The following is a 14,412-nucleotide window of genomic DNA, read 5'->3' on the forward strand; positions in this document are numbered from 1 at the left end:
AATTTTTGCTGAATATTAACCAGCACATGGGTAGAAAGAAACTCTATAAGTCAAAGCAAAGAAATACTATGGAACTATACATTTATAGCTCCCCTGAGTTGATGCAGGGCCAAGAGAAGTTTGAAGTCTAAAGAGCCAGAATGGAGAGAGCCGTTGTTGATCACCTGGAATAGGATAGCTACTGGAGATCCCAATGCGGGGAGGGTAGGAGGCCTTATTAGTAGGACCTGTGTTAGTATGAAGGGAACTCTAGGCCAGTGCCAGAAAAGTTTAAAAACATCTTAAACTATCAAACTGAATCACAAGTAATTTAAAGTGTGTGCTCAAACAAAACCAAATATTCTTTAGGAAAATACACGAAATTCACAATTTAACAACATAACAACCAGAGTGTCTAGTATTTAATAGAAAATAGACCAAACAAATACCAGGAAAATGTATTCAATTCCCAAAAGATAACTAAGTCAATAGAAACAGACCCAGGGATGACAAGAGATAAACTGGCAAATAAGAACATTAAAACTAAAGCAGCTATTATAACTATGCTCAAATATTTTTTTAATGAACATAATGAACAGAAAATGTATGTGTTAGGCTACTTAGGATGCTATAACAAAATACCACAGATGGGTTGGTTTAATAACAAAGATTCTTTTTTCACATTTCTGGAGTCTGGAAGTCTGAGCTGCCAGCACGATAGGGATCTGGTGAGAGCCTTCTTTCTCATTGGCTTTGTATTCTCACACAACGTAGAGCAGAGAGAGGCAAGCTCTCCGTGTCTCTCTCTATAAGTGCACTAATTCCATCATGAGGGCTCCTCTGATGACCTAATTACATCTCAAAGGTCTCACCTCTTACTATCATCACACTGAGAGTTAGGGTTTCAACAAAGACATTTCAGTGGGACACAAACATGCAGTCCATGACAATGGAAGATAAAAAACTAAAAACCAAGTGCAACTTATAGAGATTAAAAATACAGTATCTGACACAAAAGTTCACTTGAACTAAAAATAAAAATTGAAGTAAATATGAAAATAACATGAGAAAAGACATTTCAGAAACCAAGAACAATGAACTTGAAGGCTTATATAACAAGCGTATCTATTCCAACTGAAGAATACAGAGGAAATAACTAAAAAATTAATCAAGCCTGATGACCTTGAACAATAGTAAATGGTCCAGCATATGTGTAATTGGAGTATTAGAAAAAAAATGAGTCAGGCAGAAAAACAAATGAAGGAGTAATGGCCAAAAGTTCTCTATATCTGATAAAAACTACAAACTCTCAGATCTAAGAGATCAGGTAATTTCACACACATAAATGAATGCACATTATAATCAAGATACTAAAAGCCAGCAATAAAGACAAAAATTAAAAACAGCTAGATATGTGTGAGGGAAACACATTTTATAACAAGGAACAAAAATAAAAATTAACAAAGAGTTTGTGCTAAGCAGAACAATGGCCTTCCAAAGACATTCAGATCCTCATTCTCAGAATCTGTGAATGTGTTACCTGGAAAAGAAGGTTGCAGGCTGCATATGGAATTGACGTTGCTAATCAGATGACCTTGAGTTAAGGTCATCATATAGTACCTTTACTGGCCCAAAGTAATCACAGGGTTCTTATAAGTGAAAGAGGGAGGCGAGAAAGTCAGTATCAAAATAATACAGTATGAGAAAGACTCTATCAGTCTTTGCTGACTTTGAAGATGTAAGGGAGCCCTAAGTCAAGGACTCTGAACAACCTCTAGAATCTGAGAAAGGCAAGAAAATGGATTTTTGCCCTAGAGTCTGCAGAAGAAGTGAAGTCTGCTAATACCATGATTTTAGCTCAGTGAGATTCATTTTGGGTTTCTTATCTCCTAAACTGTCGGTTTAAAAATGTGTTGTTTTAAACCAACAAGGTTGTGATAATTTGTTACAGAAACAATAGTAAATGAATAGATATTTCTCATCAGAAACTGTACAAGCAGAAGACAAGAATATCTTAAAAAGCGGCGAGAAAAAAAAAGGTCAACTGTAAAGTCTATATCCAGTGAAAATATCTTTCAAAAATGAAGCTAAAATAAATAAATAAAAATGTTCAAGCCATCATATGCTAAATGATTTGGCACCTGCAGATCTAAATAATAAGGAATGTTACAGAAAGTTATTCAGGCAGAAGGAAAATGATACCCGACAGAAACTTAGATCTATACAAATGAATGAAAGAAACTAGAAATGCCAAAAGGTGGATAAATATAAACGTTTCTTTGTTTTTAAACTTCCTTAGAAGATAATTGGTAAAAAACAAAAACACAAACAATATATTGCTTTGATTATAATAAATGTAGACATAAACACACGACAAGAGCACAAAAACGGAGGGAGAACAGGAATTTACTGTTGAAAAGTTCTTATACTGTCTTTGAAGTTGTGGGCTTTTATTTGAAGACAGACTGTGATAAATTGAAAAACCACAGTGTAAACCCTGGAGAAACGGCTAAAAATAAATCAAAAAGGTTTAGATTATAAGCCAGTGTTAGAAATAAAGTGGAATACTAAAAAAAATAAAAATTCTCAATTACTCCATAAAAAGGCTGAAAATAGAAAAAGGAAAAACCAGAGGAATAGAAGACAAATATAAAAATGACAAATTAATTTCATCCATACTGAGAGTTACGTTAAATATAAGTGATTGAAACACTCCAATTAAAAAGCTGGGCTTGTCAGATTAAATTTTAGAAAAAGTAGGGTTTAACTATATGCTCTCTAGAAGAAAGCCACTTAAAATACAAATATACACTTAGGTTAAAAGACAAATAAGAAAAGGTCTATTGTGCAAATGCTTCTCACAAAAAATGCTAATTAGAGTTCCAAACAAGAAACATCATCTGGGGGGGAAAAACTTTAAATAATGTAATAAATAAATAAATAAACCTCACACAGCGTAAAAAAATAAATATATTATAATTCTAATTATGTATGCTCCCCAAAACAGAGATTGAAAATACATGAAGCAAAAACTAATAAAACTGAAAGGAAAAATAGGACAAAACCCAAATAGGCGAAATTGCAATAAAAAATAAGCAGTAAACAATTTCAAAGACCGATTTCAATACCCTTCTCTTAGGAACGGATAGGACCAGTCAGTAAGGAGATGGAGGGCTTGGCACCGCTACGAAAGAGCTAGAGACTCTTACAAACAGGCGTAAACCTCTGAAAGGTCACTCTAGCAGCTGGAAGATGAACTGCAGTGAACAGAGGCTGGAGGCAGAGACGTCAATTCAGACGCTATTAAACTGGGCCGGGGAGGAAGGAACACAGATGAAAAGTAGTAAGATATATGTGAGAGATAATCTAGAGAAAAAAACTAGAGCGCGCAGAGTGCCTCTGAGGTTTCATATGGAGAAATGGATAGAAACTGGAAGACTAAAGAAAGTATTTGCTTGATGGTTGTAGCAAAAAAATAAGCCTAAATCCTTTAATTAAACAAGAACATTTACATAAATTTGCTGAGAACTATTTGGTACGTATTGTAATCTTCCTTTTTGACCAGCTGAAACATCTCATTATTAAAGCTGTCAAAACCACACCAAAAGAGATGAAAATTTTCCCATAAAAATGATTTTAAGTTGATTTTCCTTGAGTATAAAATAATAAAATTCTACAAATGTTTGACATGTTTCATACTTATATAATATTTCTTATATAAAGTATAAGAATTGTTTCTCATGGAGGGGAAAAAAAAAGAAATATTGGAGGAAAAATACTTGCTACTACTCAATCTTCTCTATCCCATGGCAGACATCAGTAATTACTCTTTAAAATTCAAGAATCCAATTAAGACCTAATAATTATGCTCAAAACAGGGCTCCAAGAAGCCACTCTCCACCTATCAGATTTGGCACAAGATGGGACCATTTGTCACCTGAGCTAGATGACCCCTCTCACAGGTCAACAGGCCTTCTGAATATCCAAGATTTTATTCATTTACAGTGGAGAGAGGGGTAGTTATACCTCTGCCCCCTTATGCGCCATGGATCTATGGAAACCTTTTTCCCCAAGACAAATGCGATGTGGGTTTCCACACAGACGAAAAAGAGGGTTTTCAATCCAGAGTTTCCACCACGGATCTTTTAAATTAAGAGTATAACTCAGAAAGAAGAAAAATCATCTCAGAAGGAAGGCATAATATATTGGTACGGTGAGCAAAGGAAATGGGTATTGGTTATAAAAAACCCAAGTTAATACTAAAACACTGGAAAAGATGGCATATGGTGTAAGTAGGAGAGGTCAGAGTTACACATTCTAAGGACTTGTAGTGGTTTTTTTTGTTTGTTTTGTTTTTTAAATATATCTTTATTGATTTCAGAGAGAGGAAGGGAGAGGGAGAGAGACAGACAGAAACACCAATGATGAGAGTCACTGATCGAGCCCGCAACCCGGGCCTGTGCCCTGACCGGGAATCGAACCCCAATCGTCTGGATCCTAGGTCGACGCTCAACCGCTGAGCCACCCCCGGCCGGGCGGGACTTGTAGTGTTTTGAACCCTATATTGTTAAAGAACTGTGGTAAGATACCAAAGGTATATGTTAAAAGAATAAAGATATAGATATAATTTAAAAAATAGTAGAGAGGAAAACGTGAAAAAAAATAAAACCTAAAAATCAATCGGTGGTTATCTGTTTACAGAGATGGCTAAAATAATTCTCTCTGTCCCTCCACTCATGCCCGTTTGCAGTGAGACATTCCCCGGTGTCCTGCCTACATTACACTGAAAGTACCAGCCGGTGTCACACAGCCAGGTAAAGGAATGGAAGGAAAAGACCTAGGAAATAGAACACCCGTTATCATTCAGTGATGTCCACAGAGCAAACCTTTTAAAAATTCACCAACTGCCATATTAATAAGAGAGTTCAGCAAGTTTCTAGGGTGTAAGAGATTTATACATGGTTATTTCGAACTTTATATATCTTCAAAGAGTAATAGTAAATGTACGTTGCAAAAAAAAAAATTAGAGTAAAAAATAAGCTCTATAGAAATATGACTATAAAAATTATCTGAAGACCTTAATAAAAAACTGTAAGACTTTTTAGACAGGCGTTAAAGGAGGCACGAATAAATGTCAGTCTTTACCATGTTCAAAGACAGAAAGTTTCAGTATCACAAAGATGTCATTTCTCCCCAAGCTGATCTACAGACTCTATAAAATTTGGTCAAAATCCTAATAGATATTTTTTGGTATAATTTGATCATTTGATTCTAAAATTAGTATAATGAAGAATTAACCAGATAAAGAAAAATAAATGGCCAAGAAGAGGCAGAACCCTCCTAAAGTAGGTGAGAATCTAACCTTACCACATTTCAAGACTTGTTAGGAGGCTACATTAAATAAGAAAGTCACAGGTTTTGTTCTGAGGATAAATAATGGAAATAGGCCAATGCAACAGTAAAGAGAAAAACCCCACAAAAACCAGTTACATATATAAAAAATTACAAATGATGGAAATGGCACTGTATTTTAGAATAGAAAGAATGGCATATTCATTACATGGTACTAAACAAGTAAAATAACTGTAAAAAATTCAATTTTATTTTTGCAGAATATACATAAAATTCAAATACATACATACATAAAAATCAGATAGACTGAAGAATTAAATGTAGCAGCAAAACCAAGACATTTTTACAGGAAAATGTAGGGCAATGTCTTTATAAACTTATAGTAGGAAAAGATTTCTTAAATAAGGCAAAAATTATTACCATCATGGGGGAAAAAGAGGGGACATCTATAATACTGTCAACAATAAAGATAAATTTTTTTAAAAGAGTAAAAAATAAGAAAAAAAGAGGAAAAGGCTAATAAAATTTGCTACATAGAAATACAGAATTTCTGTTTATCACTTGTCAATAAAAAGAAATTAAAGACAAGGTCCCACGTGGGAGAAGTGTTTGTAATAATTTAACTGTGATTTAATATCCTGATCATATAAAGAATTCCTAATTATTCAGTAAGTAAAAGACAGACAAATCAATAGAAAACAGTCAAAAGACTCAACAGGTAGTTCATAGAAGAGGAAACATCTATAAACATATGAAAATACACCAGTTCTCATAAATAGAAAAATGCATACTAAAACCCCAGTGGAATACCATTTTAAATAGCTGACATATCCAATCTAAGAACCAAATGCTGACAAGGATTTGACACTGAAATCCTGTTGGTATTAACTGTGGATTGGAACTAATCGCGATGGAACAATTTGGCTTTACCTCAGAGGCAAAAGATTCGTAAGCCATATGACGCAGTAAATCTTTGTTCGCCTAGGTTAGTACCATGAAAATAGAATATGCATGTACAACAGGAGTAAAGCAGTTTTCCTTTTAGCTAAAAAGAGGGAAAATAGGAGAAATAAATTGTGGGGTACTATATACCTGCAATGAAGGCAATATTAACAAATACAGGCGTACGCAGAAACATAAAAGAATCTCAAGAACAATGCTCAATGGAGATAAAAGCAAGACACAGAAAAGTACAGTTACAGTTCCACTTACACAAAGTTCATAAACTTGCAAAACTAATAAATATTTACAATTTATGTTTTTGGCAAAACTATAAAGAGAAAGTATAAAGATCAGAGAGAAAACAAATGAAATAGAAATTTTTAAAAAGATCAATGACACGAAGAGCTGGTCCTTTAGAAAGATAAACAAAATTGACAAACCTTTAGCCAAAGTCATCAAGAAGAAAAGAGAGCCCAAATAAATAAAATCATAAATGAAAGAAGAGAAGTTACAACCGACACCACAGAAATACAGAGAATCGTTCAATACTATGAACAATTACATGCCAACAAATTCAACCATGTTCCAAGGCCGAACCAGCAAGGAAATCAAGACAGTAGTCAAAAAACTCCCAACAAATAAAACTCCAGGACCAGACAGCTTGACAACGAATTCTACCAAACTTTTAGAGAAAACTTAATACCAGTAATTCTTAAACTATGTCAAAGAAACGAAGAGAAAGAAATGCTTCTGAACGAATTCTATGAAGCCGGTATCACTGTGATGCCAAAATCGGACAAAAAAGACACAAGAAGAGAAACCATCCACAGAAGAAAAAGACAAACTACTGAACGAAAGAAGATAGTCACAAATAATATACCCAATAAGGGGTTAACGTCCAAAATATCTAAGGTAGTCATACAACTGAACACCAAAAATCAAACGCTCCAATTAAAAACTGGGCAGAGCTCTGGCCCGTGCGGCTCAACTGTTTGGAGTGTCACCCCCTTCAGCAAAAGGTGGCAGGTTCGATGCCCAGTCAGGGCGTGTAAGGGAGGCAACCGACCACTGTTTCTCTCTCTCACAACCATGTCTCCTCTGTCTCTGTGTCTCTCTCTCCCCCCCTTCCTCTTTCTAAAACCAATAAAAAGCATATCCTCGGGTGAAGAAAAAAAAATGGGCAGAGGACCTAAAAACACGTTTCTCCAGAGGACACACAGATATTCAACAGACATAGGAGAAGATGCTCAGCATCACTAATCAGACAGATGCAAATCGAAACCACAATGAGCAGTCACATCACGCCTGTCAGAGCGGCTGCCATCCACAGATCAACAAATCACAGGTGCTGGGGAGGGTGCGGAGGAAAGGGGGCCCTCCTACACCCCTGGCGGGGTTGTAAATTGATGCAGCCGCTATGGGAAACAGCATGGAGGGTCCTCAAAAAATTAAAAATAGAGCTGCCATACAATCCAGGAATTTCAGTTTGGGTACTTGTTCGAAGAAGGCAAAGCCACTAATTTGAAAAGATATATGCACCCCTTTGTTCAATGCAGCGTTATTTACAATAGCCAAGAAATGGAAACTACCTAGGTGTCCATCGATAAATAAATGGGTAAAAACTGCTGTGAATACATATGTTGCAATGCAATATATATTCATATACGTATGAATATAAACATACACACACATATATGTATATATATATTGGAATGTTACTCAGCAGTAAAAAAGAATGAAATCTTGCCGTTTGTGACATGATGGACCTACAGGGTACTGTGCTAAGTGAAATAAGTCAGACAAAGACTAATACCATGTGTTTTCACTTATATGTAGAATCTAAAACAAAACAAAACAAATGAAAAAAATAAAACAGAAACAGACCCACAGATGTTGAGAACAAGCTGATGGCTGCCAAAGAGGGGAGAGCGGATAGACAAATGGGTGAAATAAATTTTTTGAAAAAGAAAGCGTGAAAATGATACATTTGAAATTCAGATTACTGGTGACGTCTGAAGAGAATGTAGGCATATGACTGAGTAAGAATAAAGAGAGGAGTTGGACATATTAAGTTCTATTCCTTGAGCGGGGTGGATACGGCTCTTCACGTCATTATAATTCTTCAGACCTCATTAGGTTATAAAATATACATACCTATATAACCTTATTTGTGTTATACGTAACATATATCTCTTTCCAGTAGACATTTGACCCTCAGTATCCATCGATCCTGCATTTTTGAATTTGCCTTCTCAGTAAAATTTATTTTAATTCCAAAATAAATACTTATAGAGCTTTTGGAGCCATGGTGGACATGTGCAGAACAGTGGAAACTCTGAGTCGCCTGACAAACACTTCGCCAGCCGAAGCTGAACAAGGCGAGGCTCTAACTTCTCATATTGTAAATCATTTTCACAGTCTATTGTGACACATTTTTCACCAACTTTGTGCTTTTTTTTTTTTTTTGGTAATTTCCATTCTAGAATGGCTGCAGTGCTGTCCAGTGTTCACGAGGACAGGAAGGCTGGGAGTGCTTTACACATAGGAGAAAATCTGTGTGTTAGATGAGCTCCATTCAGGTGTGAGTTCAACGTTAATCAGCCAACAATATATACTACATGTCTTCAAACATGAACACACATAAAGCAAGGTCGTATGTAGATCAAATGATGAAAACAAGACCTAAACACGACCAGAGGCTTAAAGAAACCTAACCCTGTGTTTGCTGCTAGGAGCAATGGTTCAATATTCACTAGTTCAATATTTGTGGCAACTTTATAGATCATAGTTACAGCAAACAATAAGAGTATAAATAATAATAAAATTAATTTATTTTTGTGTTTTGCTTTATAAAATGAATATAAAACATACAAAACTATATGTTGTATACATATAAATTTATATATTGTATACACATAAAATAATTTCATACATATTATTTTATATTTTATAAAATATATGATATATATTAAATATATGAAACATTCATAAATATAAAATATTTCAAATAAAAATGAAAAGGGAGGAAAACCAATACGTAGAGTATGTATTCACTAGTAAAATATGTAAAAATACAAATTTATATATGCATATTAATATGCTTACATGCACAAATTTTCTCTGGAAGGATAGAAATGAAATATAAACATGGTTAAAATAGAAGAAAGTATTACAGAGAAGACTTACATCCCATTATATACCTGAATTTTGTAACAGATGTAGTGTTTAAACATTACTTCTTTCACTCATTCGTTAAAAAATAAACAATGAAGCCGAAGTCCCTTTCTTAGACAACCCCATGGGTACAGCGTTCATTCATTCACCTATGAAATGGATATTTATTTGGAGTCTGTTAATGCTCCTGGGTGCTGGGGACACAGCATGAGCACATATGGAATGTGCAGGATGAGGTGTCGGTGGGAGCATCCAAGTGGAATATGCAGGAGGCAGCTAGCGATGCTCATGTGTAATCGATTCCAGTCCCTCCGCAGAGGCCTTTGATCATTTCTCATCGACTGTTACAGAATGAATGACCGCGGCTGTTGAAATGTAGCCCTCAAAGAGAGGTGGTGACACAGAAGTGGTGATATACCAAGGAATCGCTTCAAATACATGCTTCTCAACTGCTGAGAGTGATGGGACGGGTTCAATGGAATGAAAATGGAATCATCACTTATCAATGTCAGGGGAAAAAGCTTTGTCGGTCTGGTGCATGGTGTCAGAGTGTATCTACCAAGAATACCAAGTGTTCCCATTGTCCTGTTCTATTATCGGTGACTTTGAGTTCAACTGGATATCTTACATGGGTTTCATCTGCATTATGGTTTCAATCACCTGATATTACACGTTGCCTATTCGCTACCTCTTGGAGCGCCTAACTATATTCTAACAATTTTTAAATTAAAATAAAATATAGCTCCAAGCTCCTGTAAAAGGTAATTGCCCAGCCTCTTATAAAACGTCTTGGTTCCAACAGGACGTTGCTATATATCATGTAATTTTAGTCAAGTATTGAGCCCTCTGAGGCTTTGTTTCCCTGTTGTAAAATGGGACACTGGCTGCCCGCATTGTCCCAAAGACTTATGAAACTACAATCACGTGGAATATAAAGGGCTTTGGCTAACTCTTTATTAATGCTTAATGTTATTATTGCTATTGTGCTGATAACAAGTAAAACATTTGCTTAAAAGACGATTATGTTTCTCAATTTCAAATGGTCGATGAAAGCTTACTTCGAAAAATTAAACTCATCTTATATTGTGATCATCGCTAAAAGAAGTTCTCATGATATTTTCAGAAAAGAAAAAATAAAGCACTGAGCATGCGCACTCTAAATATGGATCACAGCTTCCAGGCGCCATGGGTACCCTTTCTGAGAGGAGACGCTCTCAGCAGGCTTCTGAGTCTTGGGTAGAGTTAATACCCACTGCTTTCAGCATCTCTTCATTCTCAAGCATAGGTCATATATTTAAGAGTTGAGGTTTCAACACCCTTTAAATTATATGCATGAGATTGCAGATTTATGCTTTTTCATCTTGGTTCTATTGCTCTATTCAGCTAAAATTCACTGTGCTTCGTTTAAGGAAGAAACATTTGAAAAAAAGAGGGGGGAGGGAGGTATGGAGAGTGAGACTAATGAAAATCTTATCAGCCAATTCTGATTTATAAAATCCTGATAAGGACTTTAACTCATTTCACACCATGGAGAGAAACTACCTTTCTTTTTCTTTTAATCTGCCCTTCAACCAAAAAACCCCAAAACAAGTTAAGCTTAAGTTTTAAAATATACGCTTATCAAAACACATCACATGCATAAAAAGGCTGTGCAGGCCAACAACAGAGAGCCGGGCTCCTCTTGCTTCCCCAGCAACCCCAGCAGGCGCACGTGCCAAGGCGATCGCTACGTCTAAGTTCTTTATGGCTCAGCAATATGATGTTCATATGCACGCTTTGGCCAAAATGCAGCTTGGATTCAAAACGAAAGAGGGAAAATAAAAAGGAGGGAGTGCGCCAAGTTTTGAGAGAAATATGAGCGAAGCATGAAGCTCCCTAGTGGTCTTGTTTCTCTCATCTTTCTCACCTCCTACGTTCGGCTACTTTAAAAAAAGGGGCACAAAAGAAAATTTAACAAAAACTACAAATATATGTTCAGTAACCAACTAGAGATAACCAATTAGTATGCTTTAAAAAAAAAAAAAAGTATGTTTTTATTGATTTCAGAGAGAGACAGAGGAAGGGAGAGTGAGAGAGAGATAGAAACATCAATGATGAGAGTCATTGATCGGCTGCCTCCTGCATGCCCCCTATTGGGGATCGAGCCCACAACCCGGGCATGTGCCCTGACCAGGAATTGAACAGCAATCTCCTGATTCATAGGTCAACGCTCAACCACTTAGCCATGCTGGCCAGGCCAAATTAGTATTCTTCATAATGCATGCACAAAAATAAAATTATCACACATGTTGGCATAAATTAGAGATAGCTAAATTATAGAGACTTGGATTAAACAGTTAAGTCAAACACTTATGCATCAGTTACAATTGGCCCCGATAACTTCTAAAACTGTTACAGAGTTATGCCCTTCCATTCCTCACTTTTCTTAAATGTTCAAAGCTCAGAAAATTGACTTTTGCAGATGCCAACCCCAAAGAGTGGCCCAGCCATGAACAGGTACCACTACAATGATTCCCTCCTCACTGAAACCCTTCCTAACTCTGGCTTCCATTACAACAGCCTCTCTTGGTTTTCCTCCGACCTCTCTAAATAATAATACCTGTGGGGGCTTCTCTGTCCATCGTATAAATGTTATTCCCCAGAATTCCTAGGTAACCACACCCACTCAATAATCGTGTTGCTTATATGTCCAATCCACCGTCTAGAAATTCCATCTGGGTTTCAAAATTTAACTTTGCTATTCATTCCAAAAATGACTAAGATATAGTTATAAAAAAAATGCCAATGCCTGGAGTCCAAAAATGCATACGGAGAATATTATATAATAAACCATACATAATGTGAACAACTCTTTGGGTGACATTGGCCAACACTTTAGATGCGAAAGCCGGCAAATTGTTTGGCTTCTTTTTTTTAACGAGTCATAGAATTAGAGCTCCTTTCTTCCCACAGACAAACAAAAATTCCATCCTTTTACCTACATAGTTTTGTAAAATTACAAGTTCCTGATCCTAAAACCACAGTGAATGGAAAAGGCAAGACTCATTTTTATTCACCGTTAAAGAGTGGAGTGAGCTTACAGGGTCCTCTAACATGTAACCACAGGACCATGATTTCAGTCACAGGACCACTTAGGAATCAATGAGCATTTTCCACTTTAAGTCATGAGAACCCGAAAACTTGGAAATGACAACCACTTTGTGATTTATGAATCTATTTCATATTCTGTTTCTTATTTGATGTTCTGTTTCGATCTTCATGATTTTATTAAATGATTAAATAGCCTTTTCCCACCTAAAACAAAAAAGCTGTCCTTAATGTTTAGTCAAACTCCAGCATGTCTCATTCATTGTAAGTCATCATTAATGACACTTGAATAACCTATAAATCCGTAGCCCAACAGACAATGAAGTGCATGTGTCCTCAGGCTCATGCCATGTCGGCCTCCATGAGAATCCCCGAAACAGCCAGAACTGTCCCAAACCATGAAAGGCCACAAATCTGATCTACAGAAGAGATGGGACATTCCAAAGAGGAAATGCTTTGAGTAGCGAGCGCATGGAAATAATTGTAAGTTTCAGTGATTTCAAACAGCAATAATTTTAATAGATTTCTTTTCTCTTTAGACAAATTGTTTCTTTAATATTTTCTGAAATGTCTCATCCCTGCTTAACTCAAAGGAATATAGAAAAAGCCAATGAGATAATATTGGCAAAGTTTTTCAGCTCCTTGGAAAAAAAGGTGTTAAGTATCCAGAAGAATTTATATATCCTATAAAAACACGGCATATCATGTTTTAAAGGTCTGCAAAACATGAACATACTTTGTTTTTGGATGCAATATTTTGACAAACTAAATAAATACCAGGTTGAACTGAGGTCATAAGCCCAACTAAGCTTAGAAGGATATCTAATTTTCTATCAAAGTATAACAATTTGAAAGTCTTTCTAAATATGAGCTATTTTAACCAATATCTACTATATGTGCCATCATGAAAAACGGCAATAATGAACATTACTCACAAAATAGCATATTGAACAAATTGCTAGTCTCTCGCAACCGTGTGAGTCATGATTAAACATAATTTGTTTTTCTGTGATGTCAAGCCCTTTTAAGCCAATGTGTGTATTTTTTCTCTCTAATGCCTTTCCCCCTCTGCTGAACAGGGAGGGAAACGTGAAATCTCTGCAGAGCTTACCTTGGATAATAAATCGCTCCATGTTTTCCTTGAAAGGCTGGATGTGCTCTTCTGAGGAGACCTGGTACACCTTCCCCGCTTCCAGCTCGCAGGCTGCAATTAGAGACACGCTGTTTACAGCACCGTCGATGGAGCGTTAAAACAACTTCAAAACCCTATTAGCGAAACTTAGACTCTCCTGTTAACCACAATAATTGACATATGTTCTCCATCTATGTTGGAAACATCCAAACACTGACATGAGACGCCTATAACCAAGGCTGCATCTGAGGGGGCTGTAAAAATAAATTCTAAGAACCTGTGACTCTAGTTCGGTCACTTCCACAGTGTGTCAACCTGGACAAGTTACTCAACCTCTGAGCCTCGGGCCCATCTGTCGAATGGAGGACCCTGGCGCCTGCCTCTCAGGGTTGTTATGAGGATTGAATCAGTTAATAGATGGAAAGTGGTCAAATAGTTATTATTATCAACTGACTTCTAATACAAGTTCATCCCCAGTTAAAGTCCAAATTTCTGAAAAAGAAATAACTGGTGCTAAGGTTAGTAGAGCAACCAATCGATATGGCGCCTCCACTACAAAGCAGGTCCTTTCACCTGTTATTTAACTTAATGTTTAGAATAGATTAGTAAGTGGATATTATCACCCTGTTACAGGTGAGGAAATTAAGGTTCAGGGAGGGCACTAATTTGCTCAAGGATCCAAGACACTAAGCAGCAGATTTCTAAGTGGAATCCGATCTGACTCCAAGGTTTATGGCCTTCCTAGG

At 36.3% G+C, this 14,412-nt stretch overlaps 1 protein-coding gene across 2 annotated transcripts in view; it reads right to left on the reverse strand.

Moving 5' to 3' along the window:
• FMN2 (formin 2) overlaps positions 1-14,412 on the reverse strand; it is a 222,804-nt gene that overhangs the window by 65,140 nt on the left and 143,252 nt on the right. The window contains exon 14 of one of the 2 annotated variants that reach the window (XM_081124213.1): positions 13,646-13,738. The exons of the other annotated variant lie outside the window; for it this stretch is intronic. Within the exon in view, the coding sequence (XP_080980339.1) occupies positions 13,646-13,738 (93 nt within the window). The remainder of the gene's footprint in view (positions 1-13,645; positions 13,739-14,412) is intronic. 2 annotated transcript variants of the gene reach the window in all.

This window comes from Miniopterus schreibersii, assembly GCF_964146895.1.
Source record: "Miniopterus schreibersii genome assembly, chromosome: 21".
Lineage (NCBI taxonomy): Eukaryota > Metazoa > Chordata > Mammalia > Chiroptera > Miniopteridae > Miniopterus > Miniopterus schreibersii.